Here is a 23,155-nt window from a genome sequence, read left to right on the forward strand (position 1 = left end):
TTTATGAGTGAGCACAACTCAGTGCACGAGCATGTCATGCAAATTTTTTGACGGACTTGACTTGTTCAGTGGGAGTATCGACGGTGAGGCAAAAGTCGATATTATCCTGAACTTTCTTCCCAAGTCTTTTAATTAAGAACTTCCGCCTCAATGCTGTTATGAGCAAGAAAGATAATACTTCTTTTGAGTTGTTGAATGCTCTAGTTACGGCTAAGGAAGTTGTGGAAAAAGAGATGTGCAAGCACTTGTTATTGCCAAAGGAGAGCCATCTTCTTCGTCGAATGACGGGAGGAAGAAGGGTCCAAGGGGCAAGAAAGACAAGGGAAATAGTGGGAGTAGTGGTGTGATAAGATTGGGTATTGGAGATTTCTTCTTTCAATACTCAAGGCAAAGGGTTAAAGTACTTCACTTGCTATAGTAACTGAGACATGTCAGCTCGTTTTCTACTCAGTTGTGAGTAGTGGATAACGAGAGAAACTGATAATGATTGTTGCACCTTGCATGGCTTTAAGACTGACAAGGAAGCTGAGAAGTGATGAGATGATTGTCTTCATAGGCAACGTGACTAGAGTCGCAGTTGTTGCAATTGAAGACTTGTCTTTAAGTCCTAAAGACATAGTTTAGTTTTTGAGAGTTCCTTATCATGTTCCAAAATTTTGAATAGATGGATCTTATGTCATTTTTGATAGTGGTGTTTCTATCATAAGAAATGACAAAAGTTGTCTATTCTGGTATTTTTGAACATCTCTCTTCACACTATAACTTGTCTTCAAAATACCTTTATATTGCATTTACATCATCGAACAAAAGAAAGAGAAAAGTTAAGGCTAATCTCTCATGAGGATCTTACACATATATTGATACCCTAGATTAGGTCACATCTATCTTAACAGGATCCAAAGGCTCGTGTCTAAATAAGTACATTGGATTCAATCCAGGTTGTACTATTTCGAACCTGCGAATCTTGTATAGAGGAAAAGATGGAGACCAGGTCATTCATGACAAAGGGGATAAAGGACCAATAATGTGTTAGGAATGATCTTTTCTGATTCATTGTCAGTGTTTGGGATTCCAACCCAGTTTACTACACCATGTAATCCTTATATAAAATGGTGTGGTGGAGAGAAGAAATAGGTCACTCTTGGAAAAATATGTCCGATGATGAGTTATGCATCTTTGCAATTAGTCCTAAAGAATCAGAAGGTGGTTATTAGCAATGACACACGATTCTTAGAAGTGGACTATGGGAATAATTACTAATCCAAGTCAGATAGTGTGTTTCAAGAAATTGAAGACATTAGACAGGCGATTCCATCACCCAAGCCAAGTGTGCAAGAGTTTTGTACCACAAGACACTGCACGCACTGTTGACACACATGTGCCACCACAGATCCATTGTAGTGGGAGGGTTGTGGGATAACCCGATCGATTTATGTTCTTGGGAGAATCTTTGGATTCAGTCCCTGGTAGTGAATATAAGAGAATCGACCCAGATATCTACTTGGAATTAGTGGGAGACGAGAATGTAGATTCTTGGCACACCTCAATGGAGCAATCCATTAAGAATATGGGTGTATACTAGAAAATCTTGCTACCAGGAGGCAGTCATGCCTTAGGTTGTAAGTGAGTATACAAGGTAATGACAGGCCCGAATGAGCAAGGTCGTAGTTTCCGAAGCTAGACTGGCGGCGAAAGGTTATGCCCAGTGTAAGGGTATAGGTTATGATGATATTTTCGCCAGTGCCATGCTCAGAACATTCGGATCATTTTACCCATAGCAGCTCACTTAAACCATCGAGGTTACGTGAGAGAGGGAGAGAAGCATCTCGTGTCAATCGCTCTCGTGTCATCGGTGATGTGGTTTATCTTGCATTTTATGTAGATAATATCCTCCTAATTGGCGACAATATGGAGCTATTGTCAAGACATAAAGTAATGGTTATCCGAACAGTCTCATATGAAAGACTAAGGAGGTACAGTATACATCTTTGTGATCAAAGTTATAAGGGATCACTAGAAAAGGATGTTGGGCTTATCTCGAGTGTCTTACATTGATACTGAGAATACTCGTTGTAGTATGAATACCGCCAAGAAAGGATTGCTACCTTTTAGATATGGCGTTCCTTTATCTATAAAGACTATGTCTTAAGATGCCTTTTAAGGTTGAGGAAATGAAGGCAGTATTCTACGTTTCCGCAGTAGATAGCTTCATGTATGGATTACTATGTACGAGATCTTATATTTGCTATGCAGTTAGCATGATTGTAAGATATCTGTATATTCCTAGTTAAGGATACTGAACTGTGGTAAAATTATATTCTCAAGTCCATGACTAGAGAATAAGGATCGTTTACTAGTTAGACAGTTTAGTTCCTTTTTGGATTGTATGATTTCGGATTTCCAGGCTGACTGGAACAAAGAATAATTACCTCGAGCTATGTGTTTTCCTTGGGAGGTGAAACCTTTTGGTTTGACCACTACCTCCAGGGTCTAAGAGTGATTCCTAGTTTGCGTGAGAGCATCACCTTCGTGGTACCTCAAGTGCAGTTGCAAACTCTAAGGAATCCAAGAACCACAAGGGGTCAAACACATGGAGAGTAAGTACCAAGTTATACGATTATTCGTAAATCGAGGTTATGTGCTCAAAGAATAAATTCTCACATTTTGGAGAAACCTACTGATCTTTTCACAAAAGGCTTATCGCAAATGGTCATTGAAAGATGGGAATGCGATTGATGCCAGATTGATGCCACCCACTTAGGAAACTTTAAGTATAAGTGGGAGAAGTGTTAGGTGATTGGTAAATAGACGCATTGTATACTAAAAGTTTGCTTTAGTATAAGTGGGAGATTGTTGGATTTGTATACTGAAAGCAAGAACGTTTTATGCTTGTATACAATGTTTCCTAAGGTCACTATCTAATCTCCTATCTGATTGTGTTCATGATTGCATATGTATGTTCTTTATCTCTATATAAGTAGATTATATGGTGTGTTGTAGATCACAGAAGACCATATAATTGGAATAACCTTAAGAGATATAATATATTCACAGCCGAAATAACTCTAGGACAAGTTATTGGTTTAGGCTGCAGTATTGATGGAAGTAGTTTGTCTTGGCTACTTGTCTATACTGGTACGTCATTACGTATTGATAGGACCACAGTTTGAGATGTATTCTTCTATCTGACTTAAGTGAAGAATCAAGATCTCGGTGACTTATAAGATCTTAATACTAATAAGTATTCAGATATATATGTTAATTCGTATATCACTTTGACTTACTATGGGTGAAAGTTATATACTAACTCGAGTACTCTGTATCTTGGGTGATAGCGGTTAATATATGATATTTGATTATCTGTATTAGTACCCGTATCCGGTATAGGATAATGACATCCCCTTAAGGAGCTCAATAAGGTTTATTGCGCTAAACCCTGCAGGTTGATTAAGTTCAGGCGCAATAATAAAGTTTGAGTGGTACTGCTTAAGGATTTATAAAGAGATTAATTAATTTAAGCTGTCAGAGCTCTAATTAATTAATGGATGTCGGATATTTTAAATACGGAGATTTAATAAGTCTAAATACAAGCCCCCGACTCATCACCGGCAATAAAGGGGTAAGTCAGTATCGGTTCTCTAGTGGAATGAACTGATATTTATAAATTAATTATGGTCTGGGCTGACCATAGATAAATTAATTTATTTGAGGCCCATCTTTATTCCTTGTATCTGGTCCCTGGACTGGCCCAATGTCTCCTAGCCCTAGAAGGAGAGAAAAACGCCTCCTACACTAATTCTGTGCCCACACGTATTTAATTTTAATTAAATACAGCTGTCAGCTCTCAGGAAAACACACTGATAAAATATTAGGGTTTTGAGAACTGTGGGGCGCAGGGAAGAAAAACGTGTGGGGCTTATTTCTCTCTTGGGACTTTCATAGATCGTTGTCCATCCAACGGTGAAAGCTGAGCGGGATACAGTCGAGAAGATCAGAGCTGGAGTCAGATTTTCGCAGGAAACCAAGTTCTGGCAGTCTCCGTAAAACGTCCATAACTTCCTCCACAGAACTCCGATTCAGACGAATCAGGCGGCCACGGAAAGCTCTCTCGAAGACGAAGAAGTCGTATTTCTGGGCGAAATACGATTTGAGGACGTTTGAGGCTTCAAACGAAGGCTTGAAGCTGACTGGTCTGTTCAGATGCGAATCTGCGAATTCTTCTGAATTCTTCAGGTATTTCTGAGCTCCAACGTGTAGCTGTTAAATTCATAGGAGCATGTTAGGATTTAATCGTTGTATGATGAATTAATAATAATCCAAGAAACGATCATCGGGCAATCGAGTATTAATTCAATTTAATATTCCTTCAGATTGAAGTGATCCTCGAGCTCTATTTATAGGAGGGGTCTTGAATAGATCTCGTTGGCGGAGATGGTCTTCAAGAATTCATCCGTTGGAGAGTAATTCGAATTTTGCTGAGGCTTCAATCTTCGAGATTCCTTGTTTGGTGAGAAATGGCTACTCAGGTGCAGGAGGTAAGGCGCCTCTAAAAATGTAATCACAAAAAACGAATGCTCTCCAGAGAAAGGACGATCATTTGTATTTCTGTATTTAATGCGACTGTACTTTGATTGTGTGGCTTCCTTTTACCGTTGGAGGTTTAGTTCGAGGAAGAATGTCAACTGATACTTGACTTTAGTATCAGTCCACTGATTCCACGTAGCCAGCATTAGATGAATCAGTCATAACTGATTCTTCAGTTGAGAAACTCGTGCTAGTCAAATATGAATATTTGACTTCTGCCTTTAATTGCGAACATCGGTCGAGTTCTTCAGTTTTCAGTCTTCTGTTATTCGTTTCTTCATTCTTCATTCCTCCGGTCTTCTAGTCTTCAGTCTTTTAAACACTAGCTAAACTAGAAAATGAACTCTAACACTTGAGTTCACAAAGTTCTAGTCTATTACAAAGAAAACTTAAGGATTTTGGTATCATCAAAACTAGGGCTAGGATATTTCATTAAGTTCCCAACAATAATCATCTAAAAAACAGAACAATCACACACCACCAACCAAGCAGGATAAAATGATAAAGCCAACAAAAATAATAAAAGTGATACACATATCTACTCTCACCCCACTCCCCCAAACTTATTACAGAACATAAGTTCGAAAATAAGTTTGGAGGGATGGTGATCTGTGAGTCACTACTCACATAAGCACATGCTCCATGGTGCTGATATGGACAAGGCGCGAGTTCCCACATCTTCCAAGCTCAGCTGCACTAAACTCCCAAAAGAAAAAAAAAGAAAAAAAAATAAAGAAACAAAAAATAAACCAAAAGAAAGAAAAACAAAACAAGAAAACGGTTGGGTTACCTCCCAACAAGTGCTTAATTTAACGTCTAGAGCTCGACGATACCTAATGGCCTCAATGAACATCAAACGCAGCGGTCGTGACAGACCGCCCAACATGAACAGAGGTAGAGGACCCATGCGCTTCAGCTGCGTGAAAGATAACGCTTTCATTCGGCACATCTATCATAGCTAGCCCCGTGGCTAAGAATGATCAACCAAGAATCAACTGCGGATTTGTATCTTCAGGAATATCGAGGACCAATAAATCCGTAGGGAAGACGAGCTTGTCAACCTTCACAAAGATGTCTTCAAGCTTTCCTCTCGGCTTCACTCTTGATCGGTCTGCCATCTGAATCTCCATCGAGGTCGGCTTGAGATCTCCAATTTCCAACCGTTTGAAAATAGAGATGGGCATCACATTGACACTAGCCCTTAAATCACAAAGAGCCTCGGGAAAGAGCTCTCCTCCAATCTCGCACTCAATGGTGAAGCTACCCGGATCTTTCTTCTTCGAAAGTAGCTTCATTGGCAGCTCAATGCACATATCTTTTGCCTGCGGGATTTTCTCCTCCTCATCACCCGTCTTCTCATGGTGGAAAACTTCTTTAACAACCTTCTCCTTGAGATTCTGCAATTTTGGCCGCGGGCTGAACCGCGACCTCGCTCGATTTCCGTGCAATTTGATGATTTTTCACTTAAAATCTGATTTTTCAAGACTTCGAAATATGTCTTGAGACCTAAGGCATATAAATACCCCCAAGAAACATATTGAGTTGACCTTTGCCTATATTCATACTTGGAGAGCTTGAAGAGACGATACGACTGTAGATTTGAAGCAAGAGCTGAAGATTCATCATAGTCTGTATGATTTTATTGTTGGATGTTTGGCAAATTATCCCATGCGACGGTCGCATGCCATGCGACGGCGGGTCTATCTTTGACCCGGCCCGGATAGAAAACTATATATTAAACACTTGAAAATGGAAAACTAATAAAAAGCTGTGGTGCAGCGGTAGCTCTTGCGCTCTAAAGCATTGTGTGCCTCCGAGGTCACGGGTTCGAATCCATGTAGGGCCGAATTTTATGCAATTTTTTTTGTTTCTTTTTCTTTGCGTTTTTTGATGGTTTTTTTTTTTCATTTTTTTTTCAATCTTTTCTTTTCTTTTTCCTTTCTTTGCGTTTCTACTGTTTATTAAAAAAATAAAAATTTGGGTTTTTTTATATTTGTTTTTCATTTTTTTGTTCTTTTTTCTTTGCATTTTTTGATGCATTTTTTTTATCTTAATTTGCGTGTTTACTGTTTTTCTTATAAAAAAATTGGGTTTTTTTATGTTTGTTTTTCATTTTTTTTATTTCAGTTTTTTCTTTCTTTTCATTTTTTACTATTTCTTTTTAGGGTTAATTACGCCAAAAACCATGAACTTTGGGCCCATTTCCAAATTTTCCATGAACTTTGATTTTTATCAAATTTTCCCTGAACTTAAAGGCGTGAACAATTTTTCCATGACTTTCAAGAATCCCCAAATTGAATGCTGACATGGCGTCGCCGGCAGTGACATGGCATCGCCGGTAGTGAATCAAAACGACGTCGTTTAGTTGGGGGGTAAAACGACGTCGTTTTGAGCCCCAACCATGCTTCCTAGCCGGGAAACTCACTAGACGTCATCGTGACCGCTTGGCGGTGGCAGCCTCGGGTCTGCTGCTCGCCGGAGTCAGATTTTCGGGGTTGGGGGAGAGGACGAAGGGCGGTTCTGAACGCCGCAGCCGCCGCGATTCTAAAATTAAGATCTGTGGCGCGGCGGTGGGAGGAGGGAGGCGATCCTAGGGCTACATCTTCGCCACCAGGTCGTGCGCCGCCGCCGCGATTCTGAAATTAAGATCTGTAGCTGGGAGGAGGGAGGCGGTCCTAGGGCCACATCTTCGCCACCAGGTCGTGCACCGCCGCCGCGATTCTGAAATTAAGATCTGTGGCGCGGCGCCGGTGGTGGGAGGAGGGAGGCGGTCCTAGGGTTTCAATTTGGGGGTGGGAGGAGGGAGGGAGACGGCGGATCTAGCGTGGTGGTGGCGCGAGGGGGAAGATGAAGGCGGCGGATCTGGTGTGGTGGTGGGAGAAGGAGAGCCAAAGGCGGCAGATCTGCTGTCGCGCCGGGCTGGGAAAAGGAGAGCCAAAGGCGACGGTTCCGTGTGCTGCTGTTAGGTCGCAGGTTACGACTTTGGGGATTTCGGTCCAGCGAGGGAGAGGACGAAAGAGGGAAAAGGAGGAGGGATGGATGTTGTCGGCGACGGCTGTTGCCGCCGAGGAGGGAGGCGGCGGCTGATGTGAGGGGGAGGTGTCTGCGTGTGTATCAGTGTGTGTGCGTGTAAGAGCCATGTCAGCCCGTAATTGCCATCTCAGCTCGTAATTGCCATCTCAGCTCGGAGTTTTACCGGAGTATTACCGGAGCTGAAATTCATGGAAAAATTGTTCACGCCTTTAAGTTCAGGGAAAATTTGATAAAAATCAAAGTTCATGGAAAATTTGGAAATGGGCCCAAAGTTCATGATTTTTGGCGTAATTAACCCTTCTTTTTACAATATTTTTTTATTTTATTGATTATTGTTCGACTTATTTGATAAAGTAATCATTGATATGAACAAATTTAATATTTCTGAATTATTACATTTATTTAGTATAATATTTATTTGTATTTATAAGAACATTTATTTTTAGTTATTTTCTCAAGTAATTATTTTGGTAAACAAAAGTAATTATTGATATGAAGAAAAGTAAATATTTTTGTTAACAAAAGTAATTATTATTACAATGAAATGTAATATTTCTAAATTATTACATTTGTTCACGATAATTGTTACTTTTATTTTTGAGAATTTATTCTTTTAGTTATTTAACCAAATAATAATTATTGTAATAACTATTTTGAATAACCTAGAAATAAATACTAGAATAAAATAAAAAATAATCAAATAATTATTCAAGTAATCATTGTCGTAAGGAAAAGTAGTTATTGATATGATGAAAAGTAATGTTTTTAAATTATTACATTTGTTCGCGATAATTGTTATTTTTATTCATAAAAGCAAATGTATATCTTATGTTTATTAAAAGTAAATACTCTAATAAGGATTCAAGATTTAGTGTTTAGAGTTTAGTTTTCAAGGCTTAGGGTTTAGAAAAATATATAATACTTTGTATTGAATGAAGTTAAATATTTATATTACCATAAGTATACATTTTTGAGAACAAATGTATATCTTATGCTTATTAAAAGTAAATATTCCTACTAGAGTTCAAGATTAAGTGTTTAGGGTTTAGGGTTTAGTTTTCACGGTTTAGGGCTTAGAAAATATAATACTTTGTATTGACTGAAGGTAAATACTTATATTAACATAAGTATATATTTTTGTTAACAAATGAATATATTATGCTTATTAAAAGTAAATATTCCTATTAGGGTTAAGATTTAGTGTTCAGGATTTAATGTTTAATGTCAGGGTTTAAGAGTTAAAAAATTTACTACTTTATATCGAATGAATGTAAATACTTATATTAACATAAGTATACATTTGTGCTAACAAGTGTATATTTTATACTTATTAAAAGTAACTATTATCTTAATAAAAAATAATTATACATATGAAGAAATGTAACACTTTAAAATTATTACTTTTTTCACGGAAAATTGTTATTTTTACTCACGAAAATCTATAGTTTTAATTATTTTGTTAAGTCTTTATAGTCGTAAGAAAAAATAACCAAAAAAAACCTAAAATAAGAAACTGAAAAAAAAAAACGAAACATGCAAACAGCTGAAAAAAAAAAGCAAAAGAATTAACAAACAAAAAACCAAAAAAAAAAACGAAAAAGGAAGAAAAAAGAACCAAAAGAAAATAAACCACGAACATTGGGGCAAGGGGGATTCAAACACCTGCCGTTTAGGAGAAGAAAGAGGCGCAGCATTACCATTGCACCACAAGACATTTATGATTTTGTACACTGAAAGTTTTTATATAAACGTTGATGTGGGTCGGGTTGGATAAAACCCGTCGTATCCCATGCGACTGCCGCACAGGAGACCAGCTGTGCAATTTTGACCGCGGGCTGAACCGCGACCTCGCTCGATTTCCGTGCAATTTGATGATTTTTCACTTAAAATCTGATTTTTCAAGACTTCGAAATATGTCTTGAGACCTAAGGCATATAAATACCCCCAAGAAACATATTGAGTTTACCTTTGCCTATATTCATACTTGGAGAGCTTGAAGAGACGATACGATTGTAGATTTGAAGCAAGAGCTGAAGATTCATCATAGTCTGTACGATTTTATTGTTGGATGTTTTTATCTTTGATTATTATACTAGTTCACGTGTTTATGTGTGGCTAGTACACAAATCCTAGGGTTTTAGTAGTAAACAGATGATGGTTTTCTGACTTAATTTAATTAATCAATACTTGTTTTATTTTTCGTGTTCTTGTGCATATTATTGCTTAATTGATTGATCATCAATTTGGCATGATTATTGGCTCTAATTTGATATCGGGAGATTATTTTTATTGCCTAAACTAAAAACACAGAATATTCTTGTCAATGTTAGTCGGGGGAACTTGAGACTTATGTGAGGACTTTAACCCTAGGAACTTTTAAAAGTTATATGTTTAAGAGTGATCCGAGGACGGTAGCCTTGCATGTAATCCACAGTTTGTATGCCACGAGATGGGTAAAGACTAAATTTAAGATTTCTTAGGAAGAACTTCCTTGATTGATTGATTGAATTAAATTTATCTAATTTCCTGAATCTGTTGAAACCAAAGCCCTAAGATATTTATTGTTCATATTTGTCTTCCATCTTGCTCGTGTGGATTTTATTTCTTCTTTGATTTATTTTATTCGTTCAAACCAACCCATATTTTCTGTCATCCAGATGGAGCATAGTAGTTTAGGATAGTAATAATTAGGAATCAATCTCTGAGGATTTGACCTTGTTTGCCTAAATACACAATTGCACTCGTACACTTGCGGTGTGGTAAAAAAAAAGAGCAAACAAAATCTAAGTGTTCTTCGTAAATTTTTGAAAGATAAAGCTTTTGGTAGAATCATCAAATGTCCATGCAATGTATACGTAATTCATAGCAAATTCGAATATTATTTAATTTGAAACAAAAATTATGCTTTCTTAATCTAAAAAAAAAAGATAGAAAGAAATTTCTTGTATATTCTTTTGGGATTTTCTCTCTTAATTATAATCAAATAAGAATAATGTTTTATTGTATTTATTTTGGGGTTTTATCTCTTATAATCAAACAAAAACTAAGCTTTCTTAATCACAAACAACAAAAGGAAGAAGAAAGAACTATGATTTCTTGTATATTCTTTTGGCATTTTTTTCTTTCATAATAGGATATCTCTCAATATTGATCACATGAAACCTTGACTTTTAGCTATATTTTTCTTTCAATCATTAAGTTAAGAGTTCGAGTTATCACAAGAGAAAAATATGAAACTATTATTTATCTTTTTTTGAAAAAAACAATTAACAAAAAATAAATTCACATAAAATTTATTATGTTTTTGTTATTTTTTAGAGGAATATGATGTTTTTTCTTATTCAATTTCATTTCATTCCTATTTCTAACCAAATTGCTATAATATTTATAGTTCAAAAATCCCTCGTGCTAGTCAAGTTATTTAAGTTTGTGGATGAATAATACTACTCTCTCTCTCTCTTGCCTCACTTGGCTTGCCTTTATTTTTGAGCTGTCTCATTTGATTTGGTCTAGTCCATTTTTATCAAAAATAGGAGCCATCAATTTACACAAGTAAGAAGGCCCATAATACTTTATATACAATAAATTTACTCTTTCAATAATAGTGTTAAAATGAGTTGGTCTCATGTAAGGCCAAGTGTGTGAAAAAGACGGATCGTGTCGGGGCTGGGGCGGGTCGTGATCGTAAAAGTAATTATTGTTATAAGGAAAAGTAATAATTGATATAAAGAAATGTAATGTTTCAACATGTTGATTATTATTTTTCATCAAAATAATATTTACTTCGAATAATTCATAGTTTTCAACCAGTCCCGATTGGTAGAGCAGCGGAGGGTGCAGGCGAGGAGCGAAAGGCGCGACGACGGTGTACTTATTTTGATCAAATAATTATTATTGTAACACAAAGTAATTATTGTTATAAAGAAAGTTAATGTTTTCAAAAACATTACTTTTCTTTATGTTGATTAGTACTTTTCATCACAACAATAATTACTTTGAATTATTCGGCCCAAATCCGTCTCGATCTGCGCCCAGACCCGCTCCCTAGCCCCAATCTGATCCGTCTCACCTATACATGCGATCTGACATGAGAATTTGTAAAAAAGTTAGGCCTAAATAAAACGAGAAGGAATAATATATAAGAAGCCTAATTCTTCAATTATACACATAATATCCCATTGGCCATTACTATATCACGCGTCATTTCATTTGACTCATTTTAACACCAATATGATATAAGTCGCATTAAATCTATATAATATATGAAGCATAAGTTTTTTCCCGGTAAATTTTCTCTTTCCACCTATTATATATTATTTCATATTTTCTCACTCCTTGTATTTATCACACGTTTTTTCCACTTTACTTCTTTTATAAAATTTATCTCTTTTCTATTCTCTTTTTCAAATTTTTATAATGAGTCATCTTTTGAGATAGTCATATTGAGCAATGGAACTCAATTTTTGACCATCTATCTTAAAACCATAAATTTTGTCCATTTTTCGCATTTTCGGACTGTATTGCCCTTAATTTGGACAAATTGGATTGGGTTGGGCGCGCGAGTTGGGGTGGTACTTTTGGCACTAACTAGTATTTTGCCCGTGCGATGCACGGGTATTATATTTTTTTAGATATTATAATTTTTATTTTTTTCTTTAAAAAAATTATTATATTTTTTATTTTATATTAGTATTAATTAAATTATATATTATATAAAAAATAATGTAATTGTGATGAGTTAATATTTTTTTTAAGTGGTATAAATTTAGGAATATATCTTTGTAAGTGACATGAAATCACCAATCATATACTATATCAATAATTTGAAGTGAAGTTGTCTAAAAAATGTTTAAAGTGAAATTAACTAAACGATGAGTTGCGATCATATTTATTAAGCTTCACTATTATGTACACATCATTTATTTTATACACTTATTTTAAAATTTAATAATAATTATGCAAAAAATAATTTATTATTGAAATCCATAAAATTAAACATATTTTGTTGTTGATTTTATCATAGCCATTAAAAATAATGCATTTACAATTTTTTCAATGAACACATGATCTACTTTTATATATAAATGTAGCTTTCTGATTAGACGGTTGCACTCGCGTTCAAACTCTGACCCGCGCTCAAATACAAACCCGCTTCCTGATTCGAACTTTGTAAATGACACTATTCTATTATACAAATGACAGTGTCTGTAATTGACTCTATTCGGTTATACAAATGACACCGCGTATAATTGACATTATAATATTGTAAATGACATTGTGTATATTTGACACTATTCATAAATATAAACGACACTTCATGTCATTGACATCATAAAATTGTAAATGACACTATAATGTTTCAAAATGTTATAGTGTAATTTGTATAACTGAATAATGTTAATTATAGGCAGTGACATTTGTATAACTGAATAGTGTCATTTACATGATTTGAATCAAGATGCAGGTTAAAGTCTGAGTGCGGGTATAACCCGATTCTACAGTGCACCCAATAGCACCTAAGTTTTTGTGTTCTGATTAATTGTTTACCTATTTTTATAAACGACAAATTAGTGTTGCTGATTATTTTGTTTCAAAATCTAAACAATTTAACAATTATCATCTAATTTCATGAAGAAAATGCATATTACCTCAAAAAAATACTACATCTTAACTATTTTTTCCATGTCATCGTTTTCAACTTTAGGGTGAAATTGATTTTTTTATTTTTTTAAATCTTTTAACCTATATAAATAATTAAAAAATAATAATTTTATTTATGTCTCACTGAACATATTTTCAACTAACTTCCTATCCATACAATCATTTTACACAAAAACAATTTTTTTTTATATATTTTGACGATAATTATTAAGTTTAGAATAAATTAATGTGGTTTAAGAACCTAATGTTATTAATACACATTAGTGTATTATATGAGAGATTATTTTTTACCAAAAAAATATCATTATACTTTTGTAGTATTAATTCTTATGAAATCCAATATTTTAAGATAAATATAAATGCTAATTCAATTGAGCATTTATATTGACAATGAGAACAAATTATAGTCGTAATTTAATAGATCAGAAATAAAACTTGCTAGTATAAATAAAAATCAGCATTAATTATGTAAATAAATGTTGATATTAATATTGAATTGTGTAAATTAAGGTTAAAATTAATGCTACACTTTGGGCGGGAAAATAGTATAGGCATATTGGTTCCACTTTTATATAGATATAGATGTTGTACTTTGTGCCAAAAGTACTAACAGAAAGTAAAACAAAAAATTACTAAGTAATTTGGTACTTTTGGCACTAATGTTATAATTTGTGCCAAAAGTACCAAATTACTTAGAACAAATGAGAATATTAGTGTCAAAAGAACCAACACCAATTTAAAAAAAATTCAAGTAATTTGATACTTTTGGCATAAATGACAACTGTTAGGTCCTGAGGGTCTCGAATAGGTGTATGGGGGGGGGGGAATACACCTATGGGCTATTTTTACAATCCTCAATCAGAGGGATCTCAGTCAGAGATCAAAACGAAACTTTGCATGCAAACAAAGACGCCTGTTTTACTGAAAACAGTTTTGACCAACAGGGTTGACGACTGATACTGAAAGCTCTTCAGTAATGAGTTATCAGTTAAGTTGCTAGAACTTAACTAATGCAAGTAAGAGCTTCAGTCGTGTTTGCGAAAACAGAGATGATAGCACTCTTCCTGACTATCAGAAGATAGATCAGTCAGACTGATATCATACGCAGCGGAAATTAAACTTAGTTTCGTAATAGCCTCGGTGGAGCACGTTGTTGGTTATGGTTTCTCTTTGCTGTTAGTCAGTGTTCAGTTTATCAATTGAGATAGCACAAGTAAGAATGTAAAACTGAAAGCTGTAAACAACACAGAAACTTTTTACGTGGTTCGGAAAAACCCTTTCCTACATCCACGGTTGGTTGATCAGACCAACAATCCACTCCACAAGTGCTTAACAGGTGCACTGCAAACCAAACCGTGTGCTTGCCGGGTGCACACAACCGTACACTGAAGAAAACCCTTCTTCAGTACCCACGCTTCACTCGCGTCGGATTTCTCTGCTCAGCACAACCCGTGCTCAGACTTCTCACTCAGAGTTCAGAGTACCTTCCTGAACTCCGAACCACTCAAACACTCTTATGGGGGGGAGGTTTGGGGGGGAGGTTTGAACGAGTGCCAACTATACTTACAAAGAACAAGTTCTTTGAAGCAAGTTTGACCTTTTGGCTTCTGGGTAAACAGATATTTGCCTAAGGTCTAAGAGAATATGTGTAATCAGCAGTGACTGATTTTGGCTTTGGAATTCTCTTCTTCGATTCAAGCTTTGGGGAGGTTAAGCTTTAGGCTGAGTAGCAATTTCGGCAGAGCTTCAGCTTATGTCGTTGAATCGGTGAAGGTTGAAGTGATCCTCGAGTGCTATTTGTAGGAGAACTCTTGAATAGATCCGTTGGCGTAGATCGTCCTCAAGATTTCTTCCGTTGGAGAGCAATTCGAATTTGGGCTGAGGCTTCAATCTTCGAGGTTCCTTGTCTGGGTGGAAACGGCTCTCTTTGATGGACATGAGATGTGACGTCTCTGAAAAGTAACCACCAGATAGGAATGACCTCTGCAGAGATAAGGATATCCTGAGATCTCTGCATTTAATGCGGTTGTACTTGTGCGTACGTGGCTTCCTCTGAACGTTGGAAGATCAGTCCTAGGAGGAATGTTCAACTGATACTTGACTTTAGTATCAGTCTATTGCGCGCATTAAATAATCAGTCTTCAACTGGTATATGCAGTCTTCAGTCTTCAGTTCTTCGTTCTTCAGTCTTCAGTCTTCAGTCTTCAACACCGCAAGCTAAACTAGAAACGAACTCTAACACTTGAGTTCAAAAACGATTCTAGTCTAATACAGTTAAGTCCTATGAATTTTGGTATCATCAAAACAAGGATTAGGATATTCCACAAGGTTCCCAACAACAACATTAGTGCCCAAAGTACCAAATTACTTGGTATTTTTTTGTTCTAAGTAATTTGGTACTATTGGCACAAATGATAACATTAAGACCAAAAATGCCATCCAAAGCCGCGCCCAACCTGATTCAGAATTGGGGCAATACAACCCAAAATTGCAAAAAATGGCACAAATTTATGTTTTTAAGATGGATGACCAAATATGAGTTCCAATCCCTAATATGGCTATATGAGTGCATATTGTCTTTTATAATTTTCTAAAAATCTTAAAATTTGATTTATGTAATGATATTTGATATGCATTATATTAAAGATCATGACAAAATCTTTAATTTGGTATAAAAATATTCAAATATGAATTTAAAACAAAAATGTTATTGTAATTTAAAATTTTAAGGTAATTATTTTTCTCTCTCATCTTTTTTTATTCTTTATTCTTTTTTTTTCTCTCTCCTTATTTACGTCACAGTTATTATATTTTTATTCTCTCTGTTCTACAATATTTATCGCTCTCATTAATAAAAAATAAAAAATAAAACATTATATTTATGTATTGGAAACATAACATAAAAATGTCTATATTAAAACTTTTAATTAAAAAATATGATGCATCAATATCAACAAATTGTTAGATATCAATTTTTGTATTTTTTTTCTTTATATATACTAGTGTACCTTCCGCGCTATGCGCGACGAATGTGATTTTAGACTCTTGTAATATTGTGGTGGGTATTAGACTCAACGACAAGTTTATGAAAAAGTGAAGAAAATCGAGCTAAGAGCTAAGAACTAAAAAATGGGTGCAAAAAATATGGAAAAGAAGATAGCATTTGTTTATTTGATTTGCTCTTATGGAAGGACTTGTTTACATTTGATCTTAGGTGGTCTAGTTTATAGTCTATTATTGAGATACATTACTAAGGCCCATTTAGTTTGATTTCGAAGCTCAAATAAAAATATTTGAGAATTGCAAATCATTGATTGCCACGTATTTCAAATTTGTATCTCTGTAGTCAGAATATAAATATTTCGCTTTCCACTTTAATTCTGATTCTCCTTTAGCCTCAGATCTGCGACTTGATCTTAATGTTTCGTATTTTCGCTGAAGTTAGATTTGAATATATTTAAGCGCTCAATTTCATCCTCATCACATAACTTGTGCATATATATGCTTTATAATATCAATATCAACTAATAAAATTAAAATTTGATATAAGAACAATTAATTATAATTGAATTTTTAAAACTTTGTACCGTAGCTTATGCACAATCTTCTCCATTTGATTTTTAATTAACTTTATTAAGTTTCAACGCATTAAAAAAATTTAACTATATAATAATTAATGGGGTTATTGCCAGAAAATACATATACTTTGTCAATTTTCTGGTTTATATCATGACTTTATAATTTGGCCAGAAAATACATCAATTTTCAATTTAATTACAATTATAACATGTCTTTATAGTCTGGCCAGAAAATACATCAAGTTTCAATTTATTCTCAATTATAACATGACCTTATTTAGATTATTTTTCATCATAGATGTATTAATATTTATTGTATTTATATTAAATTGTTATGTACAAAATATTTATAATTGATTGATTAATTTTTATAAAAATTTAAGTTAGATGATTAATTATTTCATAATATATATACATATATATGTATATATATATATATATATATATATATACATGTATGTATTTTTAAGCCCTCAATATAATATCTTGTTATATATATATATCTACATTTTCAACACACAAATGCATATATATACATATATATATATATATATATATATATATATTTGATTTTAATGTTCTATTAATATATTATATATATAATAAGTATTTATTTATTTAAATTATGAAATTATAAAATATTAAGACCAATAAAAAATTACATACATATATAATAGAAACTATGTTAAAAAGTAAATAATATTATATATTATTTACATATAGATGTATATTTATCAAATATATATGTATTTATATATAGTATATTGTGAGATGAAAAGAAAATTAAAAATGTTTAATGTATTAAACTTGATATTATTATAATAAATTAATTACAAGGTCATGTTATAATTGAAAATAAATTGAAACTTGGTGTATTTTCTGGCCAGACTATAAAGTTATGTTATAATTGCAATTAAATTAAAAATTGATGTATTTTCTGGCCAAATTATAAGGTCATGATATAAACCAGAAAATTGACAAAGTATTTGTATTTTCTGGCAATAACCCCATAATTAATTATTAACCTTCTTTATTTTTGTTAGTTAACTCCACATAATTTATTTATGGGTAAAGTACCAAATACCCCTCAACGCTGGCGTCCCTATCGCGTACAGCCCCCCATAGTCAGGGTAAGCGCTGTTTACTACCCTAACGTGGCAAAATCGTAGCAATTAACCCCCCGCCACTTAACGGACATTAACACTGTTAGATTAAATAATTTTTTTATTTTTAATTAAGGTGAGCCAACTCTTTCTCTCTCTGAGTTGCCAATAATCGACAACTCCCCCGACATTCCGGCGAACGCCAAGCAAAACTTTCAGTCGCTGTCCACCGCTACCATGCTGTTCTGCGGCGGCAGCACCACCCTCTTCTCGCCACCAAACTCGAACGCCACCATGGGGATCCTCGCCTTCGACAGCGAGGACAAGTCGTAGCACGTGTCGAACATAGCATAATCGCCGGCTCACGGCAGTGCACTGGTCTTGTTCCTGAACGCATCCCACACCAAGCCGTACACATCCCTCCGCAGCCGCGTCACCGTCGTGCCGGAGTCCACGATCACGCCGCCACTCCCGTCGCTCCCCATCTCCAGCAGAAATGCCGCGAACTTCACTGCCTCGCCGCCCACGCTGATCCCGGTCATCGCCACATAGCGGTAGGCGTCGTTGGAGGGGTTGTCGACCAGCGGCGCTGCCACTGAGTCGGCGGGCGGGATCGAGTTGAAATCCAGAGTGGACGACGAGTTCGAGTCGCGGTCCACCAAGCAGTATGAGAACGACGTCGCTTTGATCTGAGCGGGAAGAGATGGGGCGCCGCCGCCCAGGCCCAGCAGGCCCGCGGCGCCGGTAAACAGGCCGCCGTTGTCGTGACCGCAACCGATGGCCACGTTGTCAACGGAGCCGGAGGAGCCGAAGGAGATGGTTTCGGTGGCAAAGTTTCCGATGGTGTAGGAGGCGTCACCGTACAAAACCTGTCACAAAAATAGTTTAATTAGGGAAGCTAAAATCTCGAGAAAACTCAATAAATATAGTTTGGTTTTTCTAAAAATTGGTTGGGGGTGGAAACCTGGTAAAGACAGGTCCCGACGAGGCAGATGGAGGATCGGAGGGCGGCGCACTGCGGGGAGAGGCAGGTGAGCGGCTTGTAGGTGGAGGAGTGAACTCAAGCAACTCAGAGAGAGAAAGAGTTGGCTCACCTTAATTAAAAATAAAAAAATTATTTAATCTAACAGTGTTAATGTCTGTTAAGTGGCGGGGGGTTAATTGCTATGATTTTGCCACGTTAGGGTAGTAAACAACGCTTACCCTGACTATGGGGGGCTGTACGCGATAGGGACGCCAACGTTGGGGGGGAGGTATTTGGTACTTTACCCTTTATTTATTGCTAGATTTTAATTTATAAATATTTTAATATTATTTAAATAAAATAAATAATTAATGAATTCAACAAAAATAGATACACTCTTATTATTATTTAAATAATGTCTACATATATGATATATCCTTTTGTAATAAGGCCATTTCATTATAACTTCCTTCATAGACTAAACTAGAATATATAATTTGATGTCTTTTAATAGTATTGTTATTTTTGTAAGCATAATTTTTTTACATAAAATAAAAAAATACATAATATAATAAATCAAAATATTAGAAATAAAAAAGAAAAATAAAAAGATAAAATAAGACAAAAACAATTAATGAAAAGTTTAAAACATGTCCAATTTTTTGAAAAAAAATGCTTTATAAATAAAAAAAAATAAAAAATATTTAATTGATTGAAGCAATTATATTAGTATTTATTTATTTCAAATTAAGTATATATCAAATTAAATATTTTTCCGTGATCTTTCTTTTAAGATGCATATATTATCCAAAATGAAACTACTCACAAACAATAAAATTGTGTTTTGTTTAAATAAAATAAAAAAAATAAAATATTGCACACTCCTCATCTTTTTTGAAAATACATCTGCCCATATTACATGATAATTGATTGTATATTTTTAAAAAACAATGGAGTATATATTAGTAGATATTTTAATTACTATATTATCCATATTCTAAAAACAAATTATCAACTTTTCTATTCGTATGTAGAGATTTAATAACCAATTACTTGGATGTGAGTATTGAAAAAGTAGTTGTCCACACTTATTTGTATATACTTTTAAGAAATATGTTATAATAATTATATAATTTTTAAAAATTAAAATATTAGAATTAAGAAAAAAGATAATTATAAATTTTAAATATGTTTCATCATTTAAGAAAAAATATAATTTCTTAAAATATAAATTTTTAATATGTTAAAAAATTATATTATTGTAATAATTTGCTCATTCTAAATTTATTTTGTTTACATATTATATATCAGATTAAATATAATTTCATTACCTTTCATTCAAAATGCATATTATATGTTTTATCCTAAATATAATTTCATGAAAATAATAAAAATATGTTTTATTACAAAATGAGAAGAAAAAAAGAATATCCAAAACAATAGTAATTATTAGTATTAAATAATGGGCACTTTATTGTTCAATTCACAATTTTCGGTGGTTGTTAATTAACTTGTTTTGGAGGCTTAGTTGTTAAATTATTTTCGGTGGTTTTTACAATTTTTGTCCTTAATTTCCAATTATATCCTTGTAATTGAATTACATTATATTTACTTTGCTTTTTATATATATAAAGATATTAGTTATTATAATAATGTTTAATGCAAGTAATAAGAGTAAGTTATATTCATTCATTTTATGACTCTTTAATTTTAAAAATATAATTTTAAAAGTTTGAATTTATATTAATTTTAATATAAATTATAGATGAATAGTTTAGTTATATATTTAAGAATTACTGGCAGAAACCCTAGCTGCGAAGCTCACACTAGCACACACCTTCACGCTGTAGTTCAGCTATCTCCACCGGCAACCATAGCGGACGTCGACCCCGAGGTAGCGGCTGGGCAGCCGAAGAAGAGAACATTCAAGAAGTTCAGCTTCCATGGCCTTGATCAAGAAGTTGCACAAGGCTAAGTGTGAAGCCCCAGCAAGTGAGAAGCCCGCCCTAGTTCGAACCCACTTGAGGAACATGATCATTGTCCCTGAGATGATAAGAAGTGTTCTCGGTGTGTATAGCGGGAAGACCTTCAACCTTGTTGAAATTAAGCCCGAGATGATTGGGCATTACCTTGCTGAGTTCTCTATCTCATGCAAACTAATCGAGCACGGTAGGCCTGTTATCGGTGCCACCCACTCCTCCCGGTTTATTCCTCTGAAGTAAGAAACATGGTGGAGGGGCAACCAAAGACTCGAGTGCTTGTGCATTGACTAGTTTAGCTACTTGGGTCCCTGTTAAAAGGTCTATGAGGGAAGTCGTCTTCATAGTGGAAAGGAAAAACATTTGCATTTCTGAAGTTTTGGTGGTGTTTCTTAGCTCTGTTACAAATTTAGTAAAAGAATCTTTATCTAATGGATCTTATGCAAATTTTTTCATACTAGATAATTATTTTGTTCAACTTTTGTTGAAAGAAGGTTACATTTCAAATCAGTTATATATCTAAGTAATATAATTTCTTATTTGGTTTAAATTTATTTCTTTGCAGTTATGTTTGTCTATAAAATATTTATTTATGTAAACTTATTTGTTTTTATCTTTTCTCAATTAAATTTGATTTTGGATTGACACTTGTATATATTAAAAATAAAACATGTTATCCTTTTTCTTTATAATTAACAATTACTATATGATATTCATTAAATTTAACTCCAGTATACTCACTGAGTTGATAATCTATATCTATATATAATATATAATAAACACATTTTTTCAATAATTTATTTTCCACCAAATTGATGGCAATTTTTTCAATTATAGATATTAATTTATGGCTTATATTGTAAAGAGATAAAGTAGATGAGAGAGAATAGAAGATTGCAGTTAAGATGCGAAAATATGAGATAAAACTTTTAATACACATATATTATTCGTTTCAAATTTGTTTTATATTATTTTTATATTAATTTTCTCCTTAATGACATGTTTATTCATTTTTTTCCACTATATTAATTTTATTTGTTTTTCTATTTATTGTGTTTTTAAAGGGAAAATAGTAAATATTGTAATTTATGTTATACATATATTTTTTAATTATAACAGTTTCGAAGTAATAGAGGTGAAGGAAAATATATTGGTCCATTTTATAACTCTTTTTTACAATAATTTTTTTATATTAATTTTAATATAACTTTGTTGATGAAAAAATAGTTACATATAATTTCTAATATGACTTTTTATTTATATTTGTGTATAAAAATATTTATTTATTTATTATGACATACTCTATAATAATAATAATAATGATGATGATGACGATGACGACGACGTGTAATGCTAATTTTTTCATTATCAAATATTTTTTAATTATTTAATAACTATAATTATCATTATATTTATACAAAGCTGAAAATTTAGTTTTCAAATTCAAGATTTTATTGAATAATTGATGTAGACTATTTTATTTTATTTTTAAAATATATATTTTATTTATTTATATTTTAATTATATTTAATATTTATATTTATTTATATAAATATATTATTTAATTTGCATATTGGCCGTGCGATAGAGGAATGTATTAGTTGGATAAATGCAACAGTGGAGCGATCCAGCCCAGGTCAAAAAAGCAAATTGGGCCTTGAAATTAGCCCAATCAGGTCACTAAATTCCCCTGTAAAATTAGGGTTTCTGCGCTTCTTGTGAGAGCATTTGGGAATTTGGAGAACAGCAATGGTGAAGGGGAGGCAAGGCGAGCGCGTGAGACTCTACGTCCGCGGTACAATCCTCGGATACAAAAGGTAAACAGAAAAATAAAAGCCATTTTTTCGTTCCCTCCGAATTCCGATCTCCAGCTAGGCCTTGTTTGGCATAATGAAAAACGGTAACCCGGTGACAGGTCGAAGTCGAACCAGTATCCAAACACGTCGTTGGTTCAGGTGGAAGGTGTGAACACGCAGGAGGAGGTGGCATGGTACCTCGGGAAGAAATTAGCCTACATTTACAAAGCCAAAGTTAAGAAGAACGGCTCTCACTACCGCTGCATCTGATGCATGGAATTTGAGCTTGTTTTGTGATTATAAATACTCATTATGGAATGTCAAACCAGTTCTACGACTTATAATTTTGTTCTTGTTTGAATCTGCTCCCAGTTGTGTTCTTATTAGCAATGGTTGTTAATGTAGCTTACTTGTTGCTGTTTGGTAAAGTTTTGATCTAATTTGGCATTTTGGCTGT

The 23,155-nt window shown here is 33.9% G+C and overlaps 1 protein-coding gene, 1 long non-coding RNA gene and 1 pseudogene across 2 annotated transcripts; 2 read left to right on the forward strand and 1 right to left on the reverse strand.

The window, feature by feature from the left end:
* The window catches only part of LOC130998556 (protein ASPARTIC PROTEASE IN GUARD CELL 1-like), a 49,588-nt pseudogene extending 29,751 nt beyond the window's left edge, over positions 1 to 19,837 (reverse strand).
* A 902-nt stretch (positions 19,838 to 20,739) lies between these two features.
* On the forward strand, positions 20,740 to 21,145 carry LOC130996837 (40S ribosomal protein S15-3-like). Its single transcript, XM_057922106.1, has one exon. It carries the CDS (start codon positions 20,867 to 20,869, stop codon positions 21,143 to 21,145), a length of 279 nt encoding a protein of 92 aa, XP_057778089.1. The 5' UTR covers positions 20,740 to 20,866.
* A 1,437-nt stretch (positions 21,146 to 22,582) lies between these two features.
* On the forward strand, positions 22,583 to 23,145 carry LOC130996838 (uncharacterized). Its single transcript, XR_009092838.1, has 2 exons — positions 22,583 to 22,719; positions 22,818 to 23,145. It is a non-coding gene; the product is annotated as an uncharacterized LOC130996838 (long non-coding RNA).
* The last annotated feature ends 10 nt before the right edge of the window (positions 23,146 to 23,155 follow it).

The sequence above is a fragment of the Salvia miltiorrhiza genome, chromosome 8 (assembly GCF_028751815.1).
Source record: "Salvia miltiorrhiza cultivar Shanhuang (shh) chromosome 8, IMPLAD_Smil_shh, whole genome shotgun sequence".
In the NCBI taxonomy this organism is placed as follows: Eukaryota; Viridiplantae; Streptophyta; class Magnoliopsida; order Lamiales; family Lamiaceae; genus Salvia; species Salvia miltiorrhiza.